Below are 21,265 nucleotides of genomic sequence, written 5' to 3' on the forward strand. Positions count from 1 at the left end.
AAAATAGGTATGTGTTACTTGCATATGAACTTAATGCCTCTAGAAGGTCACATTGGAACCTTGAGGGTATCTTGTGAGTGTTACTCTTTCAAAAAGCAAAAATCTTTTTTTTTTTTTTTTTAGATTTTATTTATTTATTCATGAGAGACACAGAGAGAAAGAGACATACACAGAGGGAGAAGCAGGCTCCCCGCGGAAAGCCCAGTGTGGGACTCGATCCCAGGACTCCGGGATCACAACCTGAGCCGAAGGCAGATGCCCTATCACTGACCCACCCAGGTGTACTTTTTTTTTTTTAAGTATTTATTTATTTATTCATGAGAGACACAGAAAGAGAGAAGCAGAGACACAGGCAGAGGGAAAAGCAGGCTCCATGCAGGGAACCCGACATGGGACTTGATCCCAGGTCTCCAGGATCACACCCTGGGCCGAAGGTGGTGGTAAACCGCTGAACCACCTGGCCTGCCCCCCCTCCTTTTTTTTTTTTTTAAGATTTTATTTATTTATTCAAGAGAGAGAGCACAAACAGGGAGAGAGGGAGAAGCAGACTCCCCATTGAGCAGGGAGCCTGACGTGGGACTCCATCCCAGGACCCTAGGAACATGACATGAGCCAAGTGCAGACACTTAACCAATACTGAGCCACCCAGGCACCCTAAAAAGCAAATTCTTTTTTTATTTTTTTAATAAAAGTTTCTACAAAGAAACAGCTCCCCCACCACTATTCCTGTCTCCTGAACACCCAGTTCTCTTTATCACCAACAACCAGTGTTACCAGGTTCTTGTATATTTTTCCAGAGAAATTCTACATGAATTCAAGCAAATTTAAATATATATTCTGTTAAGCCCATCCCCTTTTATCTTCACACAGCACACGGTGTCCTATACACAGCATGCTTCTCCTTGGTTTTTCTTTTTTTTTTTTTTTTTTTATTTATGATAGGCACACAGTGAGAGAGAGAGAGGCAGAGACACAGGCAGAGGGAGAAGCAGGCTCCATGCACCGGGAGCCCGATGTGGGATTCGATCCCGGGTCTCCAGGATCACGCCCTGGGCCAAAGGCAGGCGCCAAACCGCTGCGCCACCCAGGGATCCCCTCCTTGGTTTTTCTAGGATTCTTTTTGAGAGAAAGAGAGAGCAGGGAGAGAGGCACAGAGAGAGAGAGAGAGAATCCCAAGCAGTAGTCTTGGAAGTCTGAAACAACTCAGCCCCACCCAGGTGCCTTAGCACCTTGCTTTTTCTTGCTTGCTTGCTTTTTTTTTTTTTTTTTTTCTTTTTTAGATTTATTTATTCATGAGAGACAGAGACACAGGCAGAAGAAGCAGGCTCCCTATGGGGAGCTTGATACGGGACTCAATCCCAGGACCCCGGGATCACGACCTGAGCCAAAGGCAGATGCTCAACCACTGAACCACCCACGTGCTCCTGCACCTTGCTATTTTGACTAAACTGGAAATCGTGGAAGTCTGTCCATGGCAGCACTTCCCTGCTCCTAAATGCCTAGGGTTCCATCTTATATATGTGCCATAATTTACATCACACGTCCTGCTCTGATTGACCAACAACGTTGGAACTAATACTCTTTGGACATTGGCCATGTGGCACATAAGGGAATATATCTTCAGAGCAAATCTTATAAGTGACATTACTGTGCCAAAGAGTAAATTCATTTGTAATTTGTACAGATGTTGCCAAATTGTTCCCCATGGGCTTTGTACCAGTTTACCCTGTCAGCAACGCAAGTGTGCCCATTCGCCTGTGCACTCACTAGCACTTTGAATTTTACCCAACATTTGCATTTTTCAGTCTGAGAGTTATGAAGTTTCTTAGAATCTTTAATAGGGGGATCCCTGGGTGGCGCAGCGGTTTGGCGCCTGCCTTTGGCCCAGGGCACGATCCTGGAGACCCGGAATCGAGTCCCACGTCGGGCTCCCGGTGCAGGGAGCCTGCTTCTCCTTCTGCCTGTGTCTCTGCCTCGCTCTCTCTCTCTCTCTCTCTCTGTGTCTTATGAATAAATAAATAAAATCTTTAAAAAAAAAAAAGAATCTTTAATAGGGGCAGCCCTGGTAGCACAGCGGTTAAGCACTGCCTGCAGCCCAGGGTGTAATCCTGGAGACCCGGGATGGAGTCCCATGTCAGGCTCCCTGCATGGAGACTGCTTCTCCCTCTGCCTGTGTCTCTGCCTCTCTGTCTCTCATGATAAATAAATAAAATCTTAAAAAAAAAAAAAGAATTTTTTAATAAGCAGGCACCTGAGTGGTTGAGTTGGTTAAGTGTCTGCCTTCAGCTTGGGTCATGCTCTCAGGGGCTCCCTGCTCAGCAGGAAGTCTGCTCCTTCTGCCCCTCCTCCCGACTTGTGCTCACTCTCTCTCAAACAAATAAATAAATAAGTAAATAAAGTCTTTTTATTTTATTTTTTTTTAAAGATTTTATTTATTTATTCATGATAGTCACAGAGAGAGAGAGAGAGGCAGAGACACAGGCAGAGGGAGAAGCAGGCTCCATGCACCGGGAGCCCGACGTGGGATTCGATCCCGGGTCTCCAGGATCGCGCCCTGGGCCAAAGGCAGGCGCCAAACTGCTGTGCCACCCAGGGATCCCAAATAAAGTCTTTTTTAAAAAAATGTATAACAGGCTTTTTTTTTTTTAGAACAGTTCTGGATTTATGGAAAAATTATGAAGACAATACAGTATTCCCTCTAACTGCCTTTTCCCCATAAATACCGTAGATAGATGCTAAAACAAATATACTGGTTTTGCTGGAAGAGAGCCCAGGGCCAGGGGTGAACACACAGTAGGGACTGAGTCAGCACGCTGCTCAAACCCACATATACACATGGCAGGTAGATATTTGTGAACAGTTTCCAAGAAAAAGATAAACAGGGACACCTGGGTGGCTCAGTGGTTGAGTGTCTGCCTTCAGCTCAGGGCAGGATCCCAGAGTCCTGGGATAGAGTCCCACATCACGCTACCTCGGGGAGCCTCTTCTCCCTCTGCCTATGTCTGTGTCTCTTCTGAATAAATAAATAGAATCTTAAAAAAAAAAAAAAAAAGTCTTTTTCTAAGAAAATAAAACAAAACAAAACAAAAAAACAAAAAATAGGTTGCGGAACTAAGGGCTGGGATCCTGGAGCCCCTCTCCACCCGGGTACTCTCCTTCCATTTGCACATCTCCAAACCTCATGCACGAACCATTCTCATAACAAAAGACTTTACTTTTTTTTTTTTTTTAAGATTTATTTATTTATTCATGAGAGACAGGGAGAGAGCAGAGACATAGGCAGGGAGAGAAGAAGGCTCCATGCAGGGAGCCCAATGTGGGACTTGATCCCACGCCTCCAGGATCAGGCCCTGGGGGAAGGCAGATGCTCAGCTGCTGAGCCACCCAGGTGTCCCATCATAACAAAAGACTTTCAAAGAATAGATGATTTTATTCTAGCAAATGACAAGAGAAACAAAAGGAATGCAACATAATTGCTGGTCAGCCTGGATCAGAAATGCTGCAGAGAATGCCATCTCACACACACACACACACACACACACACACACACACAAAGTCCAAGGCTGTTCACAGAAGCGTGAAACCATGGGTTTATTGGGGTATATGGATTTAGCATAGATGTTCAAAGTGCTCTGGAAGATAAGGTATTAACACTCCTCCCAGGATGCCTGAGTGGCTCAGCTGTTTAAGCATCTCCCTTTGGCTCAGGGCGTGATCCTAGGGTCCTGGGATCGAATCCCACATCGGGCTCCCTGCATGGAGCCTGCTTCTCCTTCTGCCTCTCTATCTCTGTGTCTCTTATAAAAAAATAAATAATTAAAAACAAACAAACATAAAAAAATAAAAATAAAAAATAAAAACAAAGTGCTCTGGAAAACAGGAGCATCATTTTGCTTGCAGGCAAAGAGTTACAGACCTGGAAAGACATTTCTGATGGTTTGAGTCCATCTGGTCAAAATAACATTTTAGGGACACCTGGGTGGCTCAGCAGTTGAGTGTCTGCCTTCAGCTCAGGGTGTGATCCCGGGATCCGGGATCGAGTCCCACATCAGGCTCCTTGTGGGGAGCCTGCTTCTCCCTCTGCCTATGTCTCTGCCTCTCTGTGTGTGTCTCTCATAAATAAATAAATAAAATCTTTTTTTCTTAATATTTTATTTATTTATTCATAGACACAGAGAGAGAGGGGCAGAGACACAGAGGGAGAAGCAGGCTCCATGCAGGGAGCCCGATGTGGGACTCGATCCCGGGTCTCCAGGATCACACCTCAGGCTGCAGGCGGCGCCAAACCGCTGCGCCACTGGGGCTGCCCAATAAACAAAATCTTAAAAGAAAATTTATTTGTTCATTCATTCATGCAATGAAATGGTGGGCCTGATCAAAATGTAAACAGAACTTGAGAAATTCCTCCACCCCTTCTGAAAATCCCCTAGACCAGCCTATAAAAAACCCAGCTGTAACCCACTTCGGGGTCCAAGTCCCTGCTCTCTGTGTCGGGTATACTTGGACCCAAGCTGGAGCTTGTAAATAAACCCTCGTGTGCCTGCATCCCTGTTGGCTCCTTGGTCGTTTCCTGGATTCGCAATCTTGGGCACAACATTTGGGGGCTCCTCCGGGATCCAAGAAACCTCCAGGACCCCACCCGGAGGGTTTCACGCGTGGTTAAGGCCGTGATCTTCAGGGACAAACCGGGCGGCCACTCTGACCAGGTGCCCAACATCCTGGTCTGGCAGGACATGATCAAGAATTCCTCTCCTTGGCTAAAACCATTTTTATCCCCCAAAGTGCACAACTCAACTGAAGGTAAGGAGAGACTCCAGGTCCACTGCCAGACTCTAGGGGCAGGTCTCCAGGCTGCCGCGCGCAAGCCTACCAATCTGGCCCAGGTATGGTTATGTAAGACAGGGTAAGGATGAGAGTCCAGCAGCCTTCTTAGAATACTAGGAGAGAAGAGCTGCAGGACTTATAGTAGCAAAAAGAGTCTAGCAACAAACCAAACTAAGTGATCGGCAGACCTGAAACCTAGCCAAGATCCTGCTGGCCACAACCATGGACGACCCACAGGAAAGACGGAGGCACCTCAAGAAGCTGGCTTCAAGGACAGGTAAGGAGGATGGCCCTGGTCCCCGTCGGGAGCACAAGCTGAACAAAAACCAATGTGCTTATTACAAAGAAGAGGGCCACTGGGTGAAAGGCTGTCTTAACAAAAGACCAAAGGCCCCTGCCAAGATCTTGGAGATGGAGGACCTGGACGACTAGGGGAGTCCGGGTTCGGCACCCCTCCCTGAGCCCAGGGTAACTCTGAGGGGAGGGACAACCTGTTGAATTCCTTGTGGACACTGGGGCACAACATTCGGTTTTATTACAACCCCAAGGGAAATTAGCAAACAAGACTTCATGGGTGCAAGTGGCCACAGGCACCAAATAGTACTCATGGACTACCCAAAGAACTGTGGATCTTGGCATGGGCCGGGTATTCCATTCCTTCATGGTCATCCCTGAGTGTCCCTACCTGTTGTTAGGTCAGGATTTGCTCACCAAGATGGGGGCACAAATTTGTTTCCACCCCAAAGGGGCAAAGTCCTAAACAAGGAGGGGCACCCTATTCAGGTGCTTGTCCTGAGTTTAGAAGATGGATATTGTCTCCACCAAACGCCGCCAGCCCCAATGACTGACATTGACAGTTGGCTGTGGGAATTTCCCCAAGCGTGGGCAGAAACTGGGGGAATTGGGCTGGCCTGGCACTGACCGGCCATATACATAGAACTAAAGCCGGGGGCAGACCCTGTCAAGGTCCGCCAATACCCCATGCCTCTCGTAGCGTGTAGGGGAATCACACCCCACATACGTCGACTACCGGACTCGGGCATACTGAGGCCTTGCCAATCGGCATGGAACACTCCCTTGCTGCCGGTTCAGAAACCGCACTCTAACAATAACAGGCCAGTCCAGGACTTAAGGGAAGTCAACCGGCAAGTAGAGGATATGCACCCTATGGTCCTAAACCCATACACCCTCCTCTATTTAAAAGATGCCTTTTTCAGCCTGCCTTTAGCATCCAAGAGCCAAGACCTCTTCGCCTTTGAATTGACGGACCCTGAGAAAGGCGTCAATGGCCAGCTCACCTGGACTCGACTACCACGAGGATTCAAAAATTCACCGACCATCTTCGATGAGACCTTACACGAAGACTTGGGTGAGTTCCATTCAGAGCACCCTCATTTGATATCCTGTTGGCAGCGGAGGACCAGGACACATGCCTGCGAAGCACCAGGGACTTGCTCCAAACCACAGCGGCTCTAGGATACCAGGCCTCAGCTAAAGCCCAGATCTGCAGAGCAGAGGTGAGCTACCTTGGGTACAAATTAAAGGATGGACAAAGATGGTTGATGGATGCACGGAAGGAAACCGTCTTAAGGATCCCACAGCCGCAAACTGTCCACCGGGATGGACAGAGGCATTTCCCACCAAACATGCAGCACTGACCGTGACCAAGAAACTGCTGGAAGACATCTTACCGAGGTATGGCTTTCCTGTTAAGACTGGATCAGACAGGGCAGCCCGGGTGGTGCAGCGGTTTAGCGCCACCTGCGGCCCAGGGCGTTATCTTGGAGACCCTGGATCGAGTTCCACGTCGGGATTTCTGCGTGGAGCCTGCTTCTCCCTCTGCCTGTGTCTCTGCCTCTCTCTCTGTGTCTCTATGAATAAATAAATAAAATCTTAAAAAAAAAAAAAAAAGACTGGATCAGACAACGGCCCAGGATTCTTCTCTAAGGTAACACGGGGAGTGGCCCTAGTACTTGGGGCAGATTGGAAATTACATTGTGCATATAGGCCCCAGAGCTCAGGACAGGTAGAGAGGATGAACAGCACATTAAAGGAGACCTTAACTGAATTAGCCCTGGAGACTGGCGGGGACTGGGTGACTCTCCCCCCCTTAGCCCTATATAGGGTGAGGAACTCCCCATATAAGATGGGACTGACTCCCTACGAGGCCATGTTCGGTCTTCCTCCGCCTGTTATCCCCATTTAGCAGCAGGTCTCCAAGGTGAACAGCCTCTGGCATGTTGGAACGTGGAGAAGGGTTCCATGTGAACAGCATTTGAACATGGGTCAGTCAGTCCTGAGAGATGGGCGAGCGCCATTTGAAGGGACGGGCGATGGCCTCCATTGCCCTCAGTGGATCGAAAGGAAGTGGGGCTCAGATCCCCGAATCCGGAGTGGCGGAGATGGGCACCACAAGGCGTCCAGTGCAGTAACGCAACCAATCCCAGAGAAGCTGGCGGGAGCCCCGGGGAGAAGGGCAGGGCGCCCTGGCTCACTCGGAGAGAGGGCCCGGACCTTGGAAGTGTCGCGGTTCCGGCGGCATCCGGGGAGCTCTCGCTGGCCCTTGAGAATCCCGGGGAGAGGGTGTAAATCTTGCCCCCCGCCATACCCATATCCAAACCTGAGGTGCTTGCTGAGTTTGGTCACCAACTCCTTTTCTCCCTCCAAATGTTACAACGAACCCATGAGCAGGTGTGGCCTAGGCTGAGGGCCCTCTACGAGACTGGGCCACCCCCGGGTCCCCATCGATACCGGCCGGGTGACTGGGTGTGCATGTGGAGATACAACACCAGACACTTCAACCCCGCTGGAAGGGACCCTACCTCGTGATCCTGACCACTCCCACTGCTCTCAAGGTCGGCGGGATTACTCCCTGGGTCCACTACACCCACCTCCGGCCAGCTGACCCACACGCTGTTCCCAAGGACTTTGTTCCAGAATGGAAAGGCCAACCGGACAAAGACAATCCCCTAAAGCTAAGACTGTGCCGTTCTCACTTACCCCACTAATGTTGCTTCCCCATTAGCCATTTAAAAATGTGCACCCAATTCAGCCTTGCTTTTAAAGTATTTTAAGAGTTTAAAAAAAAAAAAAAAAAAAAAAAAAAGGAAATGGTGGGCCTTTTCCCCAGATTTCTGCATACTGCATTTCAATTGGGTCAGGAAGTTGGGTCTTGTGCTGTGCTCATGTCACAGACAATGGAAAGAGAGCACAAGAAATTTGCGTAGCCAGGGATGGCACATGCAAGCTTATTTAAATATAGAGACCTCGTGCAGGTAGAAATATAATCCAAGCCAGCCCCTGCCGTGAGCAGAGCATGTCTCAGCCCCAAGTCCCTGGTGCTGAGTGACCTTGTGTGTGGCAGCTTCCAAGGGTGTGTGTTCTACACTCAGTTTTGAAACCATTCCCACTGGAGGCACAGCAGCACCGAAAACCACAATCTCTGCTTCATGGAGCCCTTGAAATGATTCCATTTCACATATGGGGTAACTGAGGCACCAAGAGCCTAGGTGACTCACCCAAATGCCCATAGCTAGGAGAGTTGGCCAAGCTGCCTTCACACAAAGGCTGCCTGAGTCCCAAGGCTGCCCTGGTCACTAGCCTGGTCAGGGGAGGTAGGTGGCAGGATGAGCGAGTGGGGTGGTCTGTCTCAGCTTGTCAACCCACTGTTTCTGAGATGTCAGTTGCCAGTCTTGGGTTCCTTTGCATGTGAGTCACTTTTCTCTTGCTGCTTTCCAGATTTTCTGTGTCTTTGGCTTTCAGCATTATTACTATGATGTGTCTGGGTACTTGAGGTTTACTTTGTTTTGAGAGAGAATAGTGTGCAAGTGGAAGGTAGGAGTGGAGAGGGAGAGGATCCCAAGCAGGCTCCACACCCATCACGGAACATGAGTGGGGCTCGATCTCAAGACCCCCAGATCCTAAGCGGAGCCAAAATCAGGAGTCAGATGCTGAACTGACTGAGCCACCTAGACACCCCTGAGGTTTACTTTTTACCTCATTTTTATTTTCCTTGTTTACCTATTTTCCAATTTCCATGTGAACACACATCCCTTGTGAGAAAAAAGTTAGAATAGATGGGCCCCATGCAAATCACACCTCCCCAGTTTGTCTCATTTCTCAGAAGGGAGATGGGAAGCCAAGTCCTGGGGAGGGTACTGTGTCTGAGTGCACACAGCACAGCTCAGCAGCACAGCTCCTGCAGCAGAGACCCAGGGCAGAGAACTGCTCCCCACCTCCTCCCTTCTGGTTCTACCCCAGCAGCATCCACATCCCTGATGTGGCCTTCCCAGCCCAGCCACCCCTGATGAGACCCCTAAGCCCACGTCATAGACCAGGAGACTGAGGTCAGGAGAGGCCACACAAGGAGGGAGGACTCAAATGCTTATCCTGAAGATGCAGGAAACTAGCACAGCTCCCCTGGGCTGAGGGCTCCAAGGTGGTCGGGGAAACATGCCACCTGACCATGAACAGAGAAGTGGGTGAGCAAAAGAGCTCACAGTCGTGGGAGCCTCAGACCTCATGTCTTCAACAACCAGTATTTATTGAGCATCTTCAAATCCTGGGGCCCCAGGCCAAGTCCTGGCTCACCAGCACAGGGCACACTTACTAGATGGCCATTAGTGCTATGGACAAAAATAATCTCAGGGTAAAAAAAAAAAAAAAAATAATAGTAATAATAATAAACCCAGGGTGGAGGAAGGGTTTCAATTTCTAATGGACCAGACAGTAAAGAACTCACTTTTAGGGGACATTGAGCAGGGTGAGGCTGCGTGTCTCACTGCTGGGAAACACCTTCCAGGGGAGGAATTCAAGTACAGATGCCCCAAGGCAGACCTGCCTAGTGGAGGGAGGTGATGTGGAGGCAGCCTTGGCCAGAGGCCTTTCACTGGGTGTGGATGGGAACTGTGGAAGGGCTCTGGTAGGGATGAGGCCCTAGGACTTAGTTCCATCTGGGCTGAGAGCAGACCCAAGTGGGGCAAGGGTAGAGGATACTGCAGGAGTCCAAGCAAGACAGAGGTTTCGACAGGAAAGGGTCACGTTCACACCTGAGGACCAAGGAAAGCTGCAGAGGGAGGCAGGAGCCTCTGGATATCTCCGTGTTGGGGCATGCAAAGGCAGTCTCCTGACCTGAAACGGGGCCTCTGGAAGATGCTCTTGGCCAGAGCTCTGGAGTGGGGACGGGGAGAGGTTTCAGGATGTGGTCTCCAGAACAGCACACAGTAGGTACACAGGAAACAGGTCAGGGTTCCAACAGGAGCCTCAGTGTCTACATCTGCAAAGTGGGAGGGACACCTGCTTTGTGAAGTATCTGGGGTAGCTGGAAAGGGAAATGACAAGTATGAACCTAAGCACTTACAGATCTGAATACAAAGTCCAGGTTCTAGGGCACCGGGCGGGGGGGGGACTGTCCAGCACTTGCCTTTTGCTCTGGCCAGGATCTTGGGGTCCCAGAATCAAGCCCCACATCCAGTTCCTTGCTCTGTAGGGAACCTGCTTTTTCCTCTCTGCTTGTGTTCTAAGAACATCTTTAATAATGCCTAAGTCTGGTTTCCCACAGTACTTATCTCCTAGAGGACAGAACAGCACTGAGCACCTGCCATGTGCAAGCCCTCTTCTCAAGTCTTTGCTTTTGGGATGCGAGGGGCGGGGTGGGGTGGGGGCGCTCAGCTGTTTAGCTCCCTGCATGGAGCCTGCTTGTGTCTCCGCCTCGCTGTCTCATGAATAAAATCTTAAAAAAAAAAAAAAAAAAAAGCCTTTGCTTTCCTTAACCCACTGAATTCTGATGAGGCAGAGGTCCTCACTTGCCCACAGGTACACAGCTAGAGGCTGAGGCGAGGGCAGGATGGGGTGGGGGTAGTCTATGAGTCCTTCCCCAGGAGCCATCACCAGTAGTTCTAGAACAGTGGGAGGGAAGCAAGCAGAACTGGAGAACTCATTGTGGCCCCTCAGGATGAGAGACAAGGGTAGCCTGGGGAGGCCTATCCTGATGGGCTAGTGTGACTGGGGCCAAAAGCAGGGGTGCTCACACTCTGTCTAGCAGGGGGTGCAATGGGTGGCTGCCCAGGTTCCTGGCAAGGGACAGGTAGTTTAATGTCACTTGCAGCCATGGGCAGCCCAGGGACTGTGAGGACCCTGAAGCTGCACCTATGCCCAAGACCCACAGCTTCCACTTCACACAGGGAGAGGTGAATATGCTCCTGCCCTGCTTCCTGCCGTCAGGGGCCCACAGCCCAGGCCTTGAAGTCCTAGATGGTACCCTGACACCAACAGGAAGTAGGCTGACCATTGGCCTGGATCCTCAGCCCTTAGTGTCAGGCTCTAAATGGTCTTTCTTGAGCTGTCAAGCGTTGTTGAAGACCTAGGACTGTGAGGACTGCAGTGGACTTTACCTGGTCACATGCACTAATCTGCTGCATGAACAGACGTGCATGAACTCCTCTGACGTGTTCAACATAAGAACGTGGACCACGCCCAGTCCTGGGGGCAGAAATGGTGGGACAGAGCTCCCCCAACCTAGACCTGACCCCTCCAGCCCCAACAGTGTGAATCATATGGTAACACGGGTGGGGGACCACGCTGGGACAGGCAGCACCCACATGAATGCATAGGGGCAGAGCCCCAGGGCCACAGCGAAGGGAGGCCCAAGCCAGATGGTTAACATCTTTATTGCTCTGGGTACAGGGGCAAGTGCTCAGGAGCTCTTGGTGGGGCGGGCCCGCTTCCTCTTCACCATCACAGGCTTCTGACTGCGCAGGATAGCACTGGCTCTGCGAATGGCAGCCTGGAAGGACAAAGAAAAGGCTCAGCACACATTCCCACACCGCTTCCTGAGAGCAGCTCCAGCCCCACTGGTCAGAAGCCCTGCTTACCATGCGCAGATCCGGACGGTACTTATTCTTGCGGATCATGTGCCTGATGCTACTGAGGGTGGCCCGGGCATTCTTGTTGATGGTAGTTCGCACATAGGAGGTAGCGGGTTTCCGCTGGCCTGGGGCAGGGGATGGGGTGGCAGCAGCAGGGGTCAGTGTGATGGTGCAGTGGTACATGGGGGACCTGAGCGCCCCACAGCCAGCCCTGTCCACCCAGCCTTGTACCAGTTCACTCTTCTGTGTCCCTGACACAAGTTCATAAAGTCACTTCAAAGCAGCCTGGGTGGCTCAGCGGTGGAGCGTCTGCCTTCTGTTCAGATCATGATCCTGGAATTTCAGGATCAAATCCCACATTGGGCTCCCTGTGGGGAAACCTGATTCTCCCTCCACCTATGTCTCTGCCTCTCTCATGAATAAACAAACAAAATCTTAAAAAAAAAATTTAAATTTAAAAAAAAGGGAGGGGGCGGGAATCCCTGGGTGGCTCAGTGGTTTAGCGCCTGCCTTTGGCCCAGGGCATGATCCTGGAGCCCCAGGATGGAGTCCCACATCGGGCTCCCAGCATGCAGCCTGCTTCTCCTTCCCCTGTGTCCCTGCCCTCCCCCTCTCTTTCTATGTCTATCATGAATAAATAAAATCTTTAAGAAATAAAAAATAGGGCAGCCCTGGTGGCGCAGCAGTTTAGCGCCGCCTGCAGCCCAGGGCGTGATCTGGAGACCCTGGATCGAGTCCCACGTCAGGCTCTCTGCATGGAGCCTGCTTCTCCCTCTGCCTGTGTCTCTGCCTCTCTATGAATAAATAAATAAAATCTTAAAAAAAAAAAAAGAAATAAAAAATAAAAAGGGAGGGGGGAGAGGAAAGCAAAACACTCTTGTCCAAGGTCACTGGCACACAGGCCACCTGCCTGCCTGACTCTAGGGCAGGAAGATGCTCACCCCACGCTGGTCAGGTTCGCAAGTACCTGTGAGACTGAAGCTCCAATCAAGCTGAGTCACAAGATGAGGCCAGGGTGAGCAAGAGCCCTGCAGCAAGCACCTGCCTGCCCATCCACAGGTGGAGTCTGGACCCCACTGCCTGTGGTTCAGAGGAAAGCACCCCTTCCTTGTGTGCAGAGCTGAGGGCCTCTGTCAGGATCTAAAGTAGAGCAGTCAACGAGGTCTTGGGGAGTGTCCTATGCCCCAAACAACAGATGTGGAAGGTGTTGCCCAAGAAACCAAGGACCCTTCACCACACCAGTGACTTTAAACAATGCCAGTTCCTGGGGCACCTGGGTGGCTCAGTGGTTCAGAGCGTGATCCTGGGATGGACTCCTGCATTGGGTTCCCTGCACAGAGCCTGCTTCTCCCTCTGCCTATGTCTCTGCCTCTCAGTGTCTCGTGAATACATAAAATCTTTAAAAAACAATGCCAGTTTCTGATAGTCCGGAAGAGACCACCCAACAACCTGACAGGGAAGTGAGGGCTTCAGGGCACAGAGCAGCAGCATGGGGTTCTCAGGAGCACAACAAGAACCCTGGATGCTCACTGGTGGGCTGAGAAAGAGTAACCCCCCTTCAGGGTGGGCAGGAGTCCAATCAAGAACCAGCATGCCACAGCCACTGCTGTCCCTGCCCTGGGCAGTAGGCTCCAAACCCAAACAGAAAACAGCCCTCAACAGAGTTCAGGAAAAACCTTGCTCCCATCTTTTAAAATACCCCAGCAAAGGGATGCCAGGCTGACTCTAGATGAACATTTGCCTTTGGCTCAGGTTGTGATCCCAGGGTCCTGGGATCGAGTGCCATATCGGCGCCCCCCAACAGGGAGCCTGCTTCTCCCTCTATATATCTCTGCCCTTCTCTCGTGAATAATGCTTTTAAAAATAAATAAATAGAAGACGTAAAATCTTAACCAAAAAACCACCCAACAAAGAACAAAGGTGAGGAACTGTGATGCCTCTGGTCTACACAACACCTGCCTCTGAAGCTCTCCAGTCCCCCTGACCCTCTGTCACACGAAAAGCCTGTCCAGTGGGAGTGGGACGCTCGGGACGTCTCCGAATGCACTCGGCGGCTGAGGGGTCAAACTACTGCAGCGCTGCACGGATACCTAGCCTGCTTCAAGCACTTTGCCGCGCTAGGTCGCGCCGTCCAGCCCCTGAGCACCCCTCCCCCTGGGGTGGACCGCCGCCCGATCCCAGCCCCGCCCCGCCGGGGGCTCACCTGATCTCCGCTTCAGGACCACCACCACACCCTTGCCGTCGGCCGCCGGCTCCACGCCCACAGTCTTGCGGTGAATCAGACCGTTGTAGCGGAAGGAGTTGCGAGCTTTCAGGTTGTTGGGCTCCTGGGAAGGGAAGGGGGCGCAGCGAGGCCGTGAGGCGGGAAGGACCCCGGCGATGGCGGCGGTTGCCTCCCCGCGCCCGGGCGCCCCGCTTACCGTGCTGTACGTCTGCTTGTTCCTCTTGATCAGGAAGCTGGAGCAGTTCCGCACGACCATCCACTGCAGGTGAGCGGACATGGCGGCTGCTGCGGGGAGAGAGAGCAGGGGAGGGCGTCAGAGGCGAGCCGCGGGCCGGGGCTGGGCCCCGGACGAGGGGAGAACACGAGATGCCGCGGCGAGCTCCGGCGGTGGGGACGGGGGGGCGCAGCGCCAGAGGCCAGGCAAGGGCCGGCAGAGGCCGCGGGCAAGCGTCGCAACCACGCGGGAAGACGGAGGACCGCGCGCTCACCTCCTTTCCTTACGGCAGCGAGAGACGGAAAGAGGCAAGTAGAAGACCCGGCGACGCCTTTAATTCCAAACGCATTTCCGCTTCCTCTGTGGGGACGCGCTTGCCCTCGCCTGTCCCCGCCTCCTCCCTTCCGCCTCCGAGGCGGCTCGGTAACGTTCGGCCACTTGCGCCGCCTCGTCGCCAACCGTTCGGAGAGTTCCGGACTTCTTCGGCTGGTGACCCGAGGGCGTGTTCTCGGAGCCTGAGCGCCACTGTTCCGAGGGTCCTTCGTGTGTTTTCGGAACTCCAGTGCTGGATTTCCGAGTGGGTCCAGTTCGAGAGGCCCGAAGTCCCTTTCCACAAGGGTTTCTCTCCAGGATTGCTCACCAGCGCTGAGCACAGGATAGGCACTCAATAAACATTCATTTTATGAATAAACGTGAGAATCCGTGAATTACTTAAGGCTAGCTCCAGGGTCTTTGGATACTTCCGGTCTTCTTCGTAAGCTCTCGGCTATTTCCGATGGAGGCACGGAGGCCCGATCGGGCATTTTCGGAACTCTCCGGAAAGGCTCTTTCGCGGGCTTACCGCCTTCTCTTATTGGCGCAAGCCCTTTCGGGTCTGTTCGGAAACACTCGGCTTTTATCGGCCACATTCGGAATTCCGTGGCTAATCCCCGCTGACCTCTCGGGTTGCCCTCCCCGCGATGCTCTCAAACGCTTTAGAATCTAGAGAGATTCCCGCGGGACGGAATCTTTTCGCCGACTGTCACCCCGGGAGGGCGTAGATTACCTCTAAGGGCGAGTCGTTTGCAGGAGAAGAGATTTGCATGGGGAAGTTGTTGGTTCCTTCAGAGGGTCCTACCTGTTGGCCTCTCCCGGCCCTCCCCGTCCAGTGTGCCCGCTGTGGCACCCCTTAAACTTATGGAAGTTTCTTTTCTGTGGTCGCGGCCCTCTTCGGGGGCGGGAGCCCTGCCTGACATACCTCGGGATCTCCGGCCTCGCCAACACGGGGCTCAAGGAACAGTGGCTTTATGTTGCCCGCCCCCCCCGCGCCAACCCCCAGTGCACCTTGATCTGTGGTAGTGTCGGGGTCCCCGTCTGGCTTCGTTCCCAGAGAGCCCCAATGGTGCAGAGGCACTAGGAGAAGTGCAGGGTACTGCCCTGCTGCCCCCTGTAGAGCACCCACATCTGGAGGTGGTGCACAGTGCAGGAAGGACCATCCACTCCATGCCTCTCATGCAGCCGCACGGGCCGCCCCACGGCACAGGCAAAGAGTGGGAGAAGGCTCAGCTCCCAGGAGTCCCATGCTTCCTCTGCCTGCTGATTCTTTGGGTCCCGGGACTTCTTGAGGTCCAAGAGCCTCGTCGGATTCTTGTTTTTGACCCCACCTGTCCCCTCTGTGGGGTCTGGTACATACGGGGCCCCTGAAGGTAGGCACTAGGCAGAGATAGCCTCCTGCTGGACGCCCCACGCTACCTCCATTCGGACACCCTGAATTCTGAACATGTTCCTTAGCCTCCTTCGGGTGCATAAGGCCCCTCCCACCCTGATCAGTGAGGCTGGCAGCCCTCAGCATAGGCCTCTGAGGGCCAGGACGTGCCCAGAAACCAGGGTCAGGGCACCCCCAGGTCGGGCCCGTCTGCCCCCCAGCGTGGTCAGGTGACCAGGCGGGCGCCCGGCACACCTGGCGCCGTCCCTTGACCCCGCCCCGGGCCGCACCCCAGAACTCTCTCCGAGAGAGCCAGCGCGGCGGAGCAAGGGCCATGGCGGCGGCGCCGGCGGTGGGCGCCCCGCAGGGGTCCCCGCCGGGTGCACAGTCCCCACCGGCTGGCGCGCCGGTGCCCGCGTCCGGTCTGGGCCGCTGCCGGATGGCGCTGCTGATGGCCGTGGCGCTGGACGTGGCGGGCATGGCGGCGCTGCTGACCGGCGTGTTCGCGCAGCTGCAGGTGCGCGGCCGCGACTTCGGCGACCTGCTCATCTACTCTGGCGCGCTGCTCGTCTTCCTGAGCCTGCTCGGCTGGATCCTCTGGTACACCGGCAACATCGAGATCTCGCGCCAGGAGCTCGAGCGCGACTATGGCCTGCGGCCCTCGGCGCTGGCCCGCCTGGCGCGCAAGCTCTCCCGCCGCTGGTCTGCGCCGGCCTCCGGCCCGCGCGCCGCACCCGGCTCCCAGGGAACGCGCCGAGCAGCCCGCGCGCCCCCGCCGCCCGCCGCCGGCTCCCGCCGCGTACGCCTGCAGCTAGCTACGCTCGAGGCGGGGCCGGGGGCGGCGGGCGCGGGCCCCGAGTGAGTCGGAGGTGAGGGATGGGGCCGCAGGGAGAGCAGCAGACAGCTGGACGACCGGACGGGGGTGCGGCGGGGGCAGCTGGAGAGACAGGGAGAGACAGGGGAGACAGCTGGAGAGATAAGAGGGAGAGCCGGAGAGACAGCGGGGAAAGCCAGAGCCCGGGACAGGAGGCATGAGCGCAGCCTCTGAGGAGAGACCTTGTCCCCAGATGAAGCCTAGAGCCACGATCCGCTCTCCCCCACACTAGGAGACCCTACTTTGCACTCCAGCCCACTTAATCCTCATAGAGTAACTGGGTCTCCGAGTCACTGCCGGTACCATCCCCATTCCAGTGGAGGACAGGAAGGTCCAGAAAGGTGCCACCTCTTGCCCAAGGGCACACAGCTGGGATGCTTCTAAAAGAGAGAGGGAATGCAAATGCCAGGAGTGTGAAAGCAGAGAAGGTTCTGCTGCTCATCCCTTCCCTTTTCTATCTCCCCTCTGTCTTCTGTCCCCTTTTGTAAACACCTTTGCTCAGACACCTGCTGTTTCTCCCTGTGGCTTTCTGCTTAAACCTCAGCCTCTCACTGCAAGCCCTGCACGTTTCAGCCCATCTCCCTTCTTTGCAGCTATGATGGCATCGCTCAGTCCTCAGACAGCCAGGCTCTCCTGTCAGTTGTCCTCCATGCATGCTCTCCCCTGCAGCAGGAGTGCCCCGGGGCCGTCTGTCCTCCACACAGAAAACATCCCGTGTGTCCGTTAAGATCCAACTCAACTTTGCTGCCTTTCTCTGGGTCTTCCTTTGTCTGAGGTTCCCTGTTATTGCTTGTGATGTGTCTTGTGAGTGTGTGCTGGTACGGTCTCCTGCTCAACAGGGAGCATCCTGATACTAAGGCCTGTGTCTCTGGTGTCTTCATTCTTAGCATTGCCCAGCAAAAAGTAGGCTCAGGAAATCAGAGGCAGGTGATTGGGTCTGTGGGTGGCTGCGTGGATGGATGGGTGGATGGTTTGATGGGTGGTTGGATTGGTGGATAGATGGATATAGTTAGACTGATGAATTGGTAGGATTCACCAGAATTGGTTTGGGCAGATAGGAAGATGAGAGAATGGATGGGTTGGCCAGTGGATGGATAAAGAAGTGGAACAGTGAATGGATGAGTGACTGAATCAGTTTCTGAGAAGGGAGATCTGCAGGGGTTCCTGGGTGGCTCAGTGGTTGAGTGTCTGCCTTTGGCTCAGGGCATGATCCTGGGGTCCTGGGATCGAGTTCTGCATCGGGCTACCTCTGCTTCTCCCTCTGCCTCTGTGTGTCTCTCATGAATAAATAAAATCTTTTTTTAAAAGAGTGGGGGTGGTGAGTTCCACAAAAGAATTAAATCCCGATGTGCTTAGACCTCTGCATGTGACGAACTTAACTCTTCGGTGCATCCAGAACAGTACTAGTTAGAGACCCTTCTTTGTGAGAACTGAGGATGTAGTCACTCCAATCACCTGCTGTGTTCTGTAGTTCAGAGGAGGAGCCAAATCTAAGAAAAGACGTAAGCATGGGTGAGGAGGCATCAGCTCGGACAGAACTTGGCCTATAATAAAGAATCGCTCACCAGCGGCGAGAATCCTTCACCTTGCCCAGTAGTCTAACGTCACTGGCTGGGTCTCCTGCTGGAACCACCTGCCAGAACCATGGTCCTAAGTGACTGGAGTGGCAGCCCCTCTTCCAAGGAAGACAGACCTGTTCAAACACAGGACTCCCTAGTGGGCGAGGTGCTTCCAGCACACAGAGGACAGAGAGCCTCAATTTTAACACAAGGACCTGAAGATTCTGGCTCTGGGACCAGAATAAGTTGAGTAGACAGAGCCACCAGCAGCAGCCATTCTTTATCCCCTCATTTTTTTTCTCTGTCTCTGTGTGTCCCTGTGTCTCCATCTGTCCCTTTACATGTCTATGTCTCCTGACATTCCTGTCTCTCCTCCAGCCTGTAGCCCTGGACTCTGGCGAGCCACACAAGCTGCGGCAGGTGGGGGCGTGGAGGGATGGAGGAGCAATCAAGCAGGTGTACCAGTCAGCGAGGGAGGGGCTCCCCCTGCCCCTTAGGCCACTGGGTGCTAGGCCCCAGGAATGTATGAATCCTGAGCCCCCAACAGTCACTAATACCACCCTTCCTCCTGCAGACGACCACACGGCCCCACGTGTCAGGACGGGACTGCGATGTTCAGCTGTGCCCCACATCACTTGGCCTCCGGGATGCCTAGCTGTCCTCCTCTCTCCTTCCCTGGATAAATGGCTCTGCCTCCTAGCTCTGTGTGTCTATCTGGGAGAGGGGACAGTACTGGGGCCAGGCCACATACTCACAAAGGGGCCACCCATGCCCTAGGAGACCTTGGGGCCCAGCCTCACACTGGTCCCTCACAAGAAAGCGGCCAGGATCTTGAGCCCATACCCACCCACCCCCCCAGTCCAAATCTTCTCAGCCCAGGCCCCTCTGTTGGTGCGGGGGTCCTCCAAGAAGCAGACAGAGGGACAAATTAGGGACAAAAAAAATAAACATGCTTATTGGGAGGAAATATTTAAAAAAAAAAGATTTATTTCAGAGGGGAAGGGTCCGAGGGGGAGGAAGAGGGAGGATCTCAAACAGGCTCCCTGCCTGCCCAGCACACAGCCCCACAGAGGCCTCAATCTCACAACCCTGAGGTCATGCCCTGAGTTGAAATCAAGAGTCCGCACCCACTGAGCCACCCAGGCGCCCCCGGGAGGAAGTGCTGATGGAGGGTAGCTGGCACGGGTGTGACACCTGAGGAAGGCCGGAGGGTTGGGCAGGACAAGTCTTGTGCTATACACGCTTCCAGGAAGATTTCTGCCCAGCCCCTGGAGAGTCTTGAGAATAAACCCGCTGGGGGCAGCCCATGTCCTGCAGGGAGTCCTGCCCTGGTCAGGCATTGGAGGCGAGGCAGGCTGGTCAGGCACAGGCTGGCAGAGGGGAGCGGGATCCCAAGAGTAGGTGGCAGAGACTGCCGGGCAATGGTGCTCCCGCAGGAAGGGAACAAGTCATGGCCCCATAGCTGCAGTATGCACCCTGGTCCAGGCCACCACCCATGTACTCAGCACGCCCTGTTTTCAGACCTCATTCGGCCCTGAACCCCATGATCACAGCTCAGCTCCCTGGCCCCTGCTTGCACACAACACACTCGCGCACGTGCACACACACACACACACACACACACACACACACACACCTTGCCCCAGAGCTCAGGTCCCTCCTGTTCCCATGGTTCTGAGAAAAGACACCACACGTCCATATGCTATATCTGTATTGTGGGGTCCCCCCAGGGGTGCCCCTAATCTTCGTCCTCTCCACCTTCTGTTTCTTCACCCCCTTCTGTCGTCCCTTCCCCTTCAGTGGCTCCTGACACATCCGCGTTCCCCTCCGTAGGAAGGGAGGTTGGCACGCTGCCCGCAGATGTCTTTTTATCACTCAGAGTCCCCCGGTCCTTGGATAACAGAGAGACGGTCCTCGACAGGTCACATTTGCCCTTTAAGAACCCTGGAAGGTGCAGCATGTCCCGGCGCTTGGCCCACCTGGGAGGAGGGTACACACTCAGCCCTAACCAGGCTGACTGCTCCCCTGGGGTACGGGTGCCCACCCCAAGCCCCAACGCCACTTGCCAGAACAAGCAGATGCTGGAGATTAGGAAGAGGAGGCCTCCACATGTCCAGCCCAGCGCCCACATATGCTTCCTCCGCATAGTTTCTGAACAAAAGAGGCAGGTTTGAGACCTGGGAGTCTCAGTGGCCAGTCCTGCCCCAGGGACCCCACCTCCAGGCACTCACCATCTGGCCGCTGGTGGTAGCAGACCCCATCACGGTAGCAGCAGCGTAGACGCAGACAGAGATTGGGATTCTCGATTGCGGCCTGGCCCCCACAGCTCTCCCGGTCCCACACATCTCCCTCACAGCCTTGGGACAAACCACAAGTGGCAGCTATGTCACAGAGTCTGTCCCGAAGGCCTCAGAATGCCAGGGTCCCAAAGTCAGACTCCAGGCCTGCCTGCCTGGTCCTACTAATCTGTGCAGGACCCAGGAGTCCAGGCCCCCAGAGCTTCCTCCCTCAGGCCCCAGAGTCCAGGCTGCCAGCCCCTCCTCCCTCAGACCCAGGAATCCAGTCCCCCAGGCCCCTCCTTCCTCAGATCCGGGATCCAGGCCCCTAGCCTCCTTTTCCCTCAGACCCAGGAGTTCTGGCCTCCAGGCCCTATTCCCCTTAGACCCAAGAGTCTAGTCTGGGCTCCCTGTCCTTGGGAGACCAAGGTTTAATTCATTGCTCACTCCATGGATAGAAGAATCCCTGGATTCCATTCCCATCTGTGAAGAAAAAGGATTGGTGTTAGAGGAGGCTGTATGGAGGCTGAGGAGGCTCCCTGCCCAGCTCTTGGACCCTCACTTCATCCCCCTTACCTACTGAGCCCTGCATCAGCAGGAAAAGGCTCAAAGCTGGGATCCCAGAGGCCACCATGTTGCCTCCCCCAGACCCCTGGGGCCTCTGTGGGGACAGACCCTGAAGGCCATCACCCCAGCAACCAGCGGGGCCCCGCCCACCTGCCCACCCAGCTTTCAAGGTTCTAA

General features: G+C 54.1%; 3 protein-coding genes across 4 annotated transcripts; 1 reads left to right on the forward strand and 2 right to left on the reverse strand.

Moving 5' to 3' along the window:
- Positions 1-11,473: 11,473 nt before the first annotated feature.
- RPL28 (ribosomal protein L28) lies at positions 11,474-14,916 on the reverse strand. Of its 2 annotated transcripts, none has more exons than XM_072818735.1 (5): positions 14,403-14,916; positions 14,111-14,199; positions 13,894-14,017; positions 11,697-11,815; positions 11,474-11,608 (listed from the first exon to the last, which is right to left on the reverse strand). In XM_072818735.1, exons 2-5 carry the CDS (start codon positions 14,189-14,191, stop codon positions 11,519-11,521), a joined length of 414 nt encoding a protein of 137 aa, XP_072674836.1. In that variant the 5' UTR covers positions 14,192-14,199; positions 14,403-14,916; the 3' UTR covers positions 11,474-11,518. The 2 variants fall into 2 exon arrangements, with proteins under 2 accessions (XP_072674836.1, XP_072674837.1); XM_072818736.1 differs by having other exon boundaries at positions 14,111-14,196; positions 14,403-14,485.
- Positions 14,917-15,908: 992 nt separating this feature from the next.
- TMEM238 (transmembrane protein 238) lies at positions 15,909-18,944 on the forward strand. Its single transcript, XM_072818733.1, has 2 exons — positions 15,909-16,681; positions 18,820-18,944. Exon 1 carries the CDS (start codon positions 16,147-16,149, stop codon positions 16,672-16,674), a length of 528 nt encoding a protein of 175 aa, XP_072674834.1. The 5' UTR covers positions 15,909-16,146; the 3' UTR covers positions 16,675-16,681; positions 18,820-18,944.
- Positions 18,945-19,939: 995 nt separating this feature from the next.
- TMEM190 (transmembrane protein 190) lies at positions 19,940-21,233 on the reverse strand. The gene is made up of 5 exons (XM_072818732.1): positions 21,098-21,233; positions 20,969-21,004; positions 20,477-20,602; positions 20,312-20,396; positions 19,940-20,224 (listed from the first exon to the last, which is right to left on the reverse strand). Exons 1-5 carry the CDS (start codon positions 21,153-21,155, stop codon positions 19,984-19,986), a joined length of 546 nt encoding a protein of 181 aa, XP_072674833.1. The 5' UTR covers positions 21,156-21,233; the 3' UTR covers positions 19,940-19,983.
- Positions 21,234-21,265: the final 32 nt, after the last annotated feature.

The sequence above is a fragment of the Canis lupus genome, assembly GCF_048164855.1.
Source record: "Canis lupus baileyi chromosome 1 unlocalized genomic scaffold, mCanLup2.hap1 SUPER_1_unloc_2, whole genome shotgun sequence".
NCBI classification, from domain to species: Eukaryota; Metazoa; Chordata; class Mammalia; order Carnivora; family Canidae; genus Canis; species Canis lupus.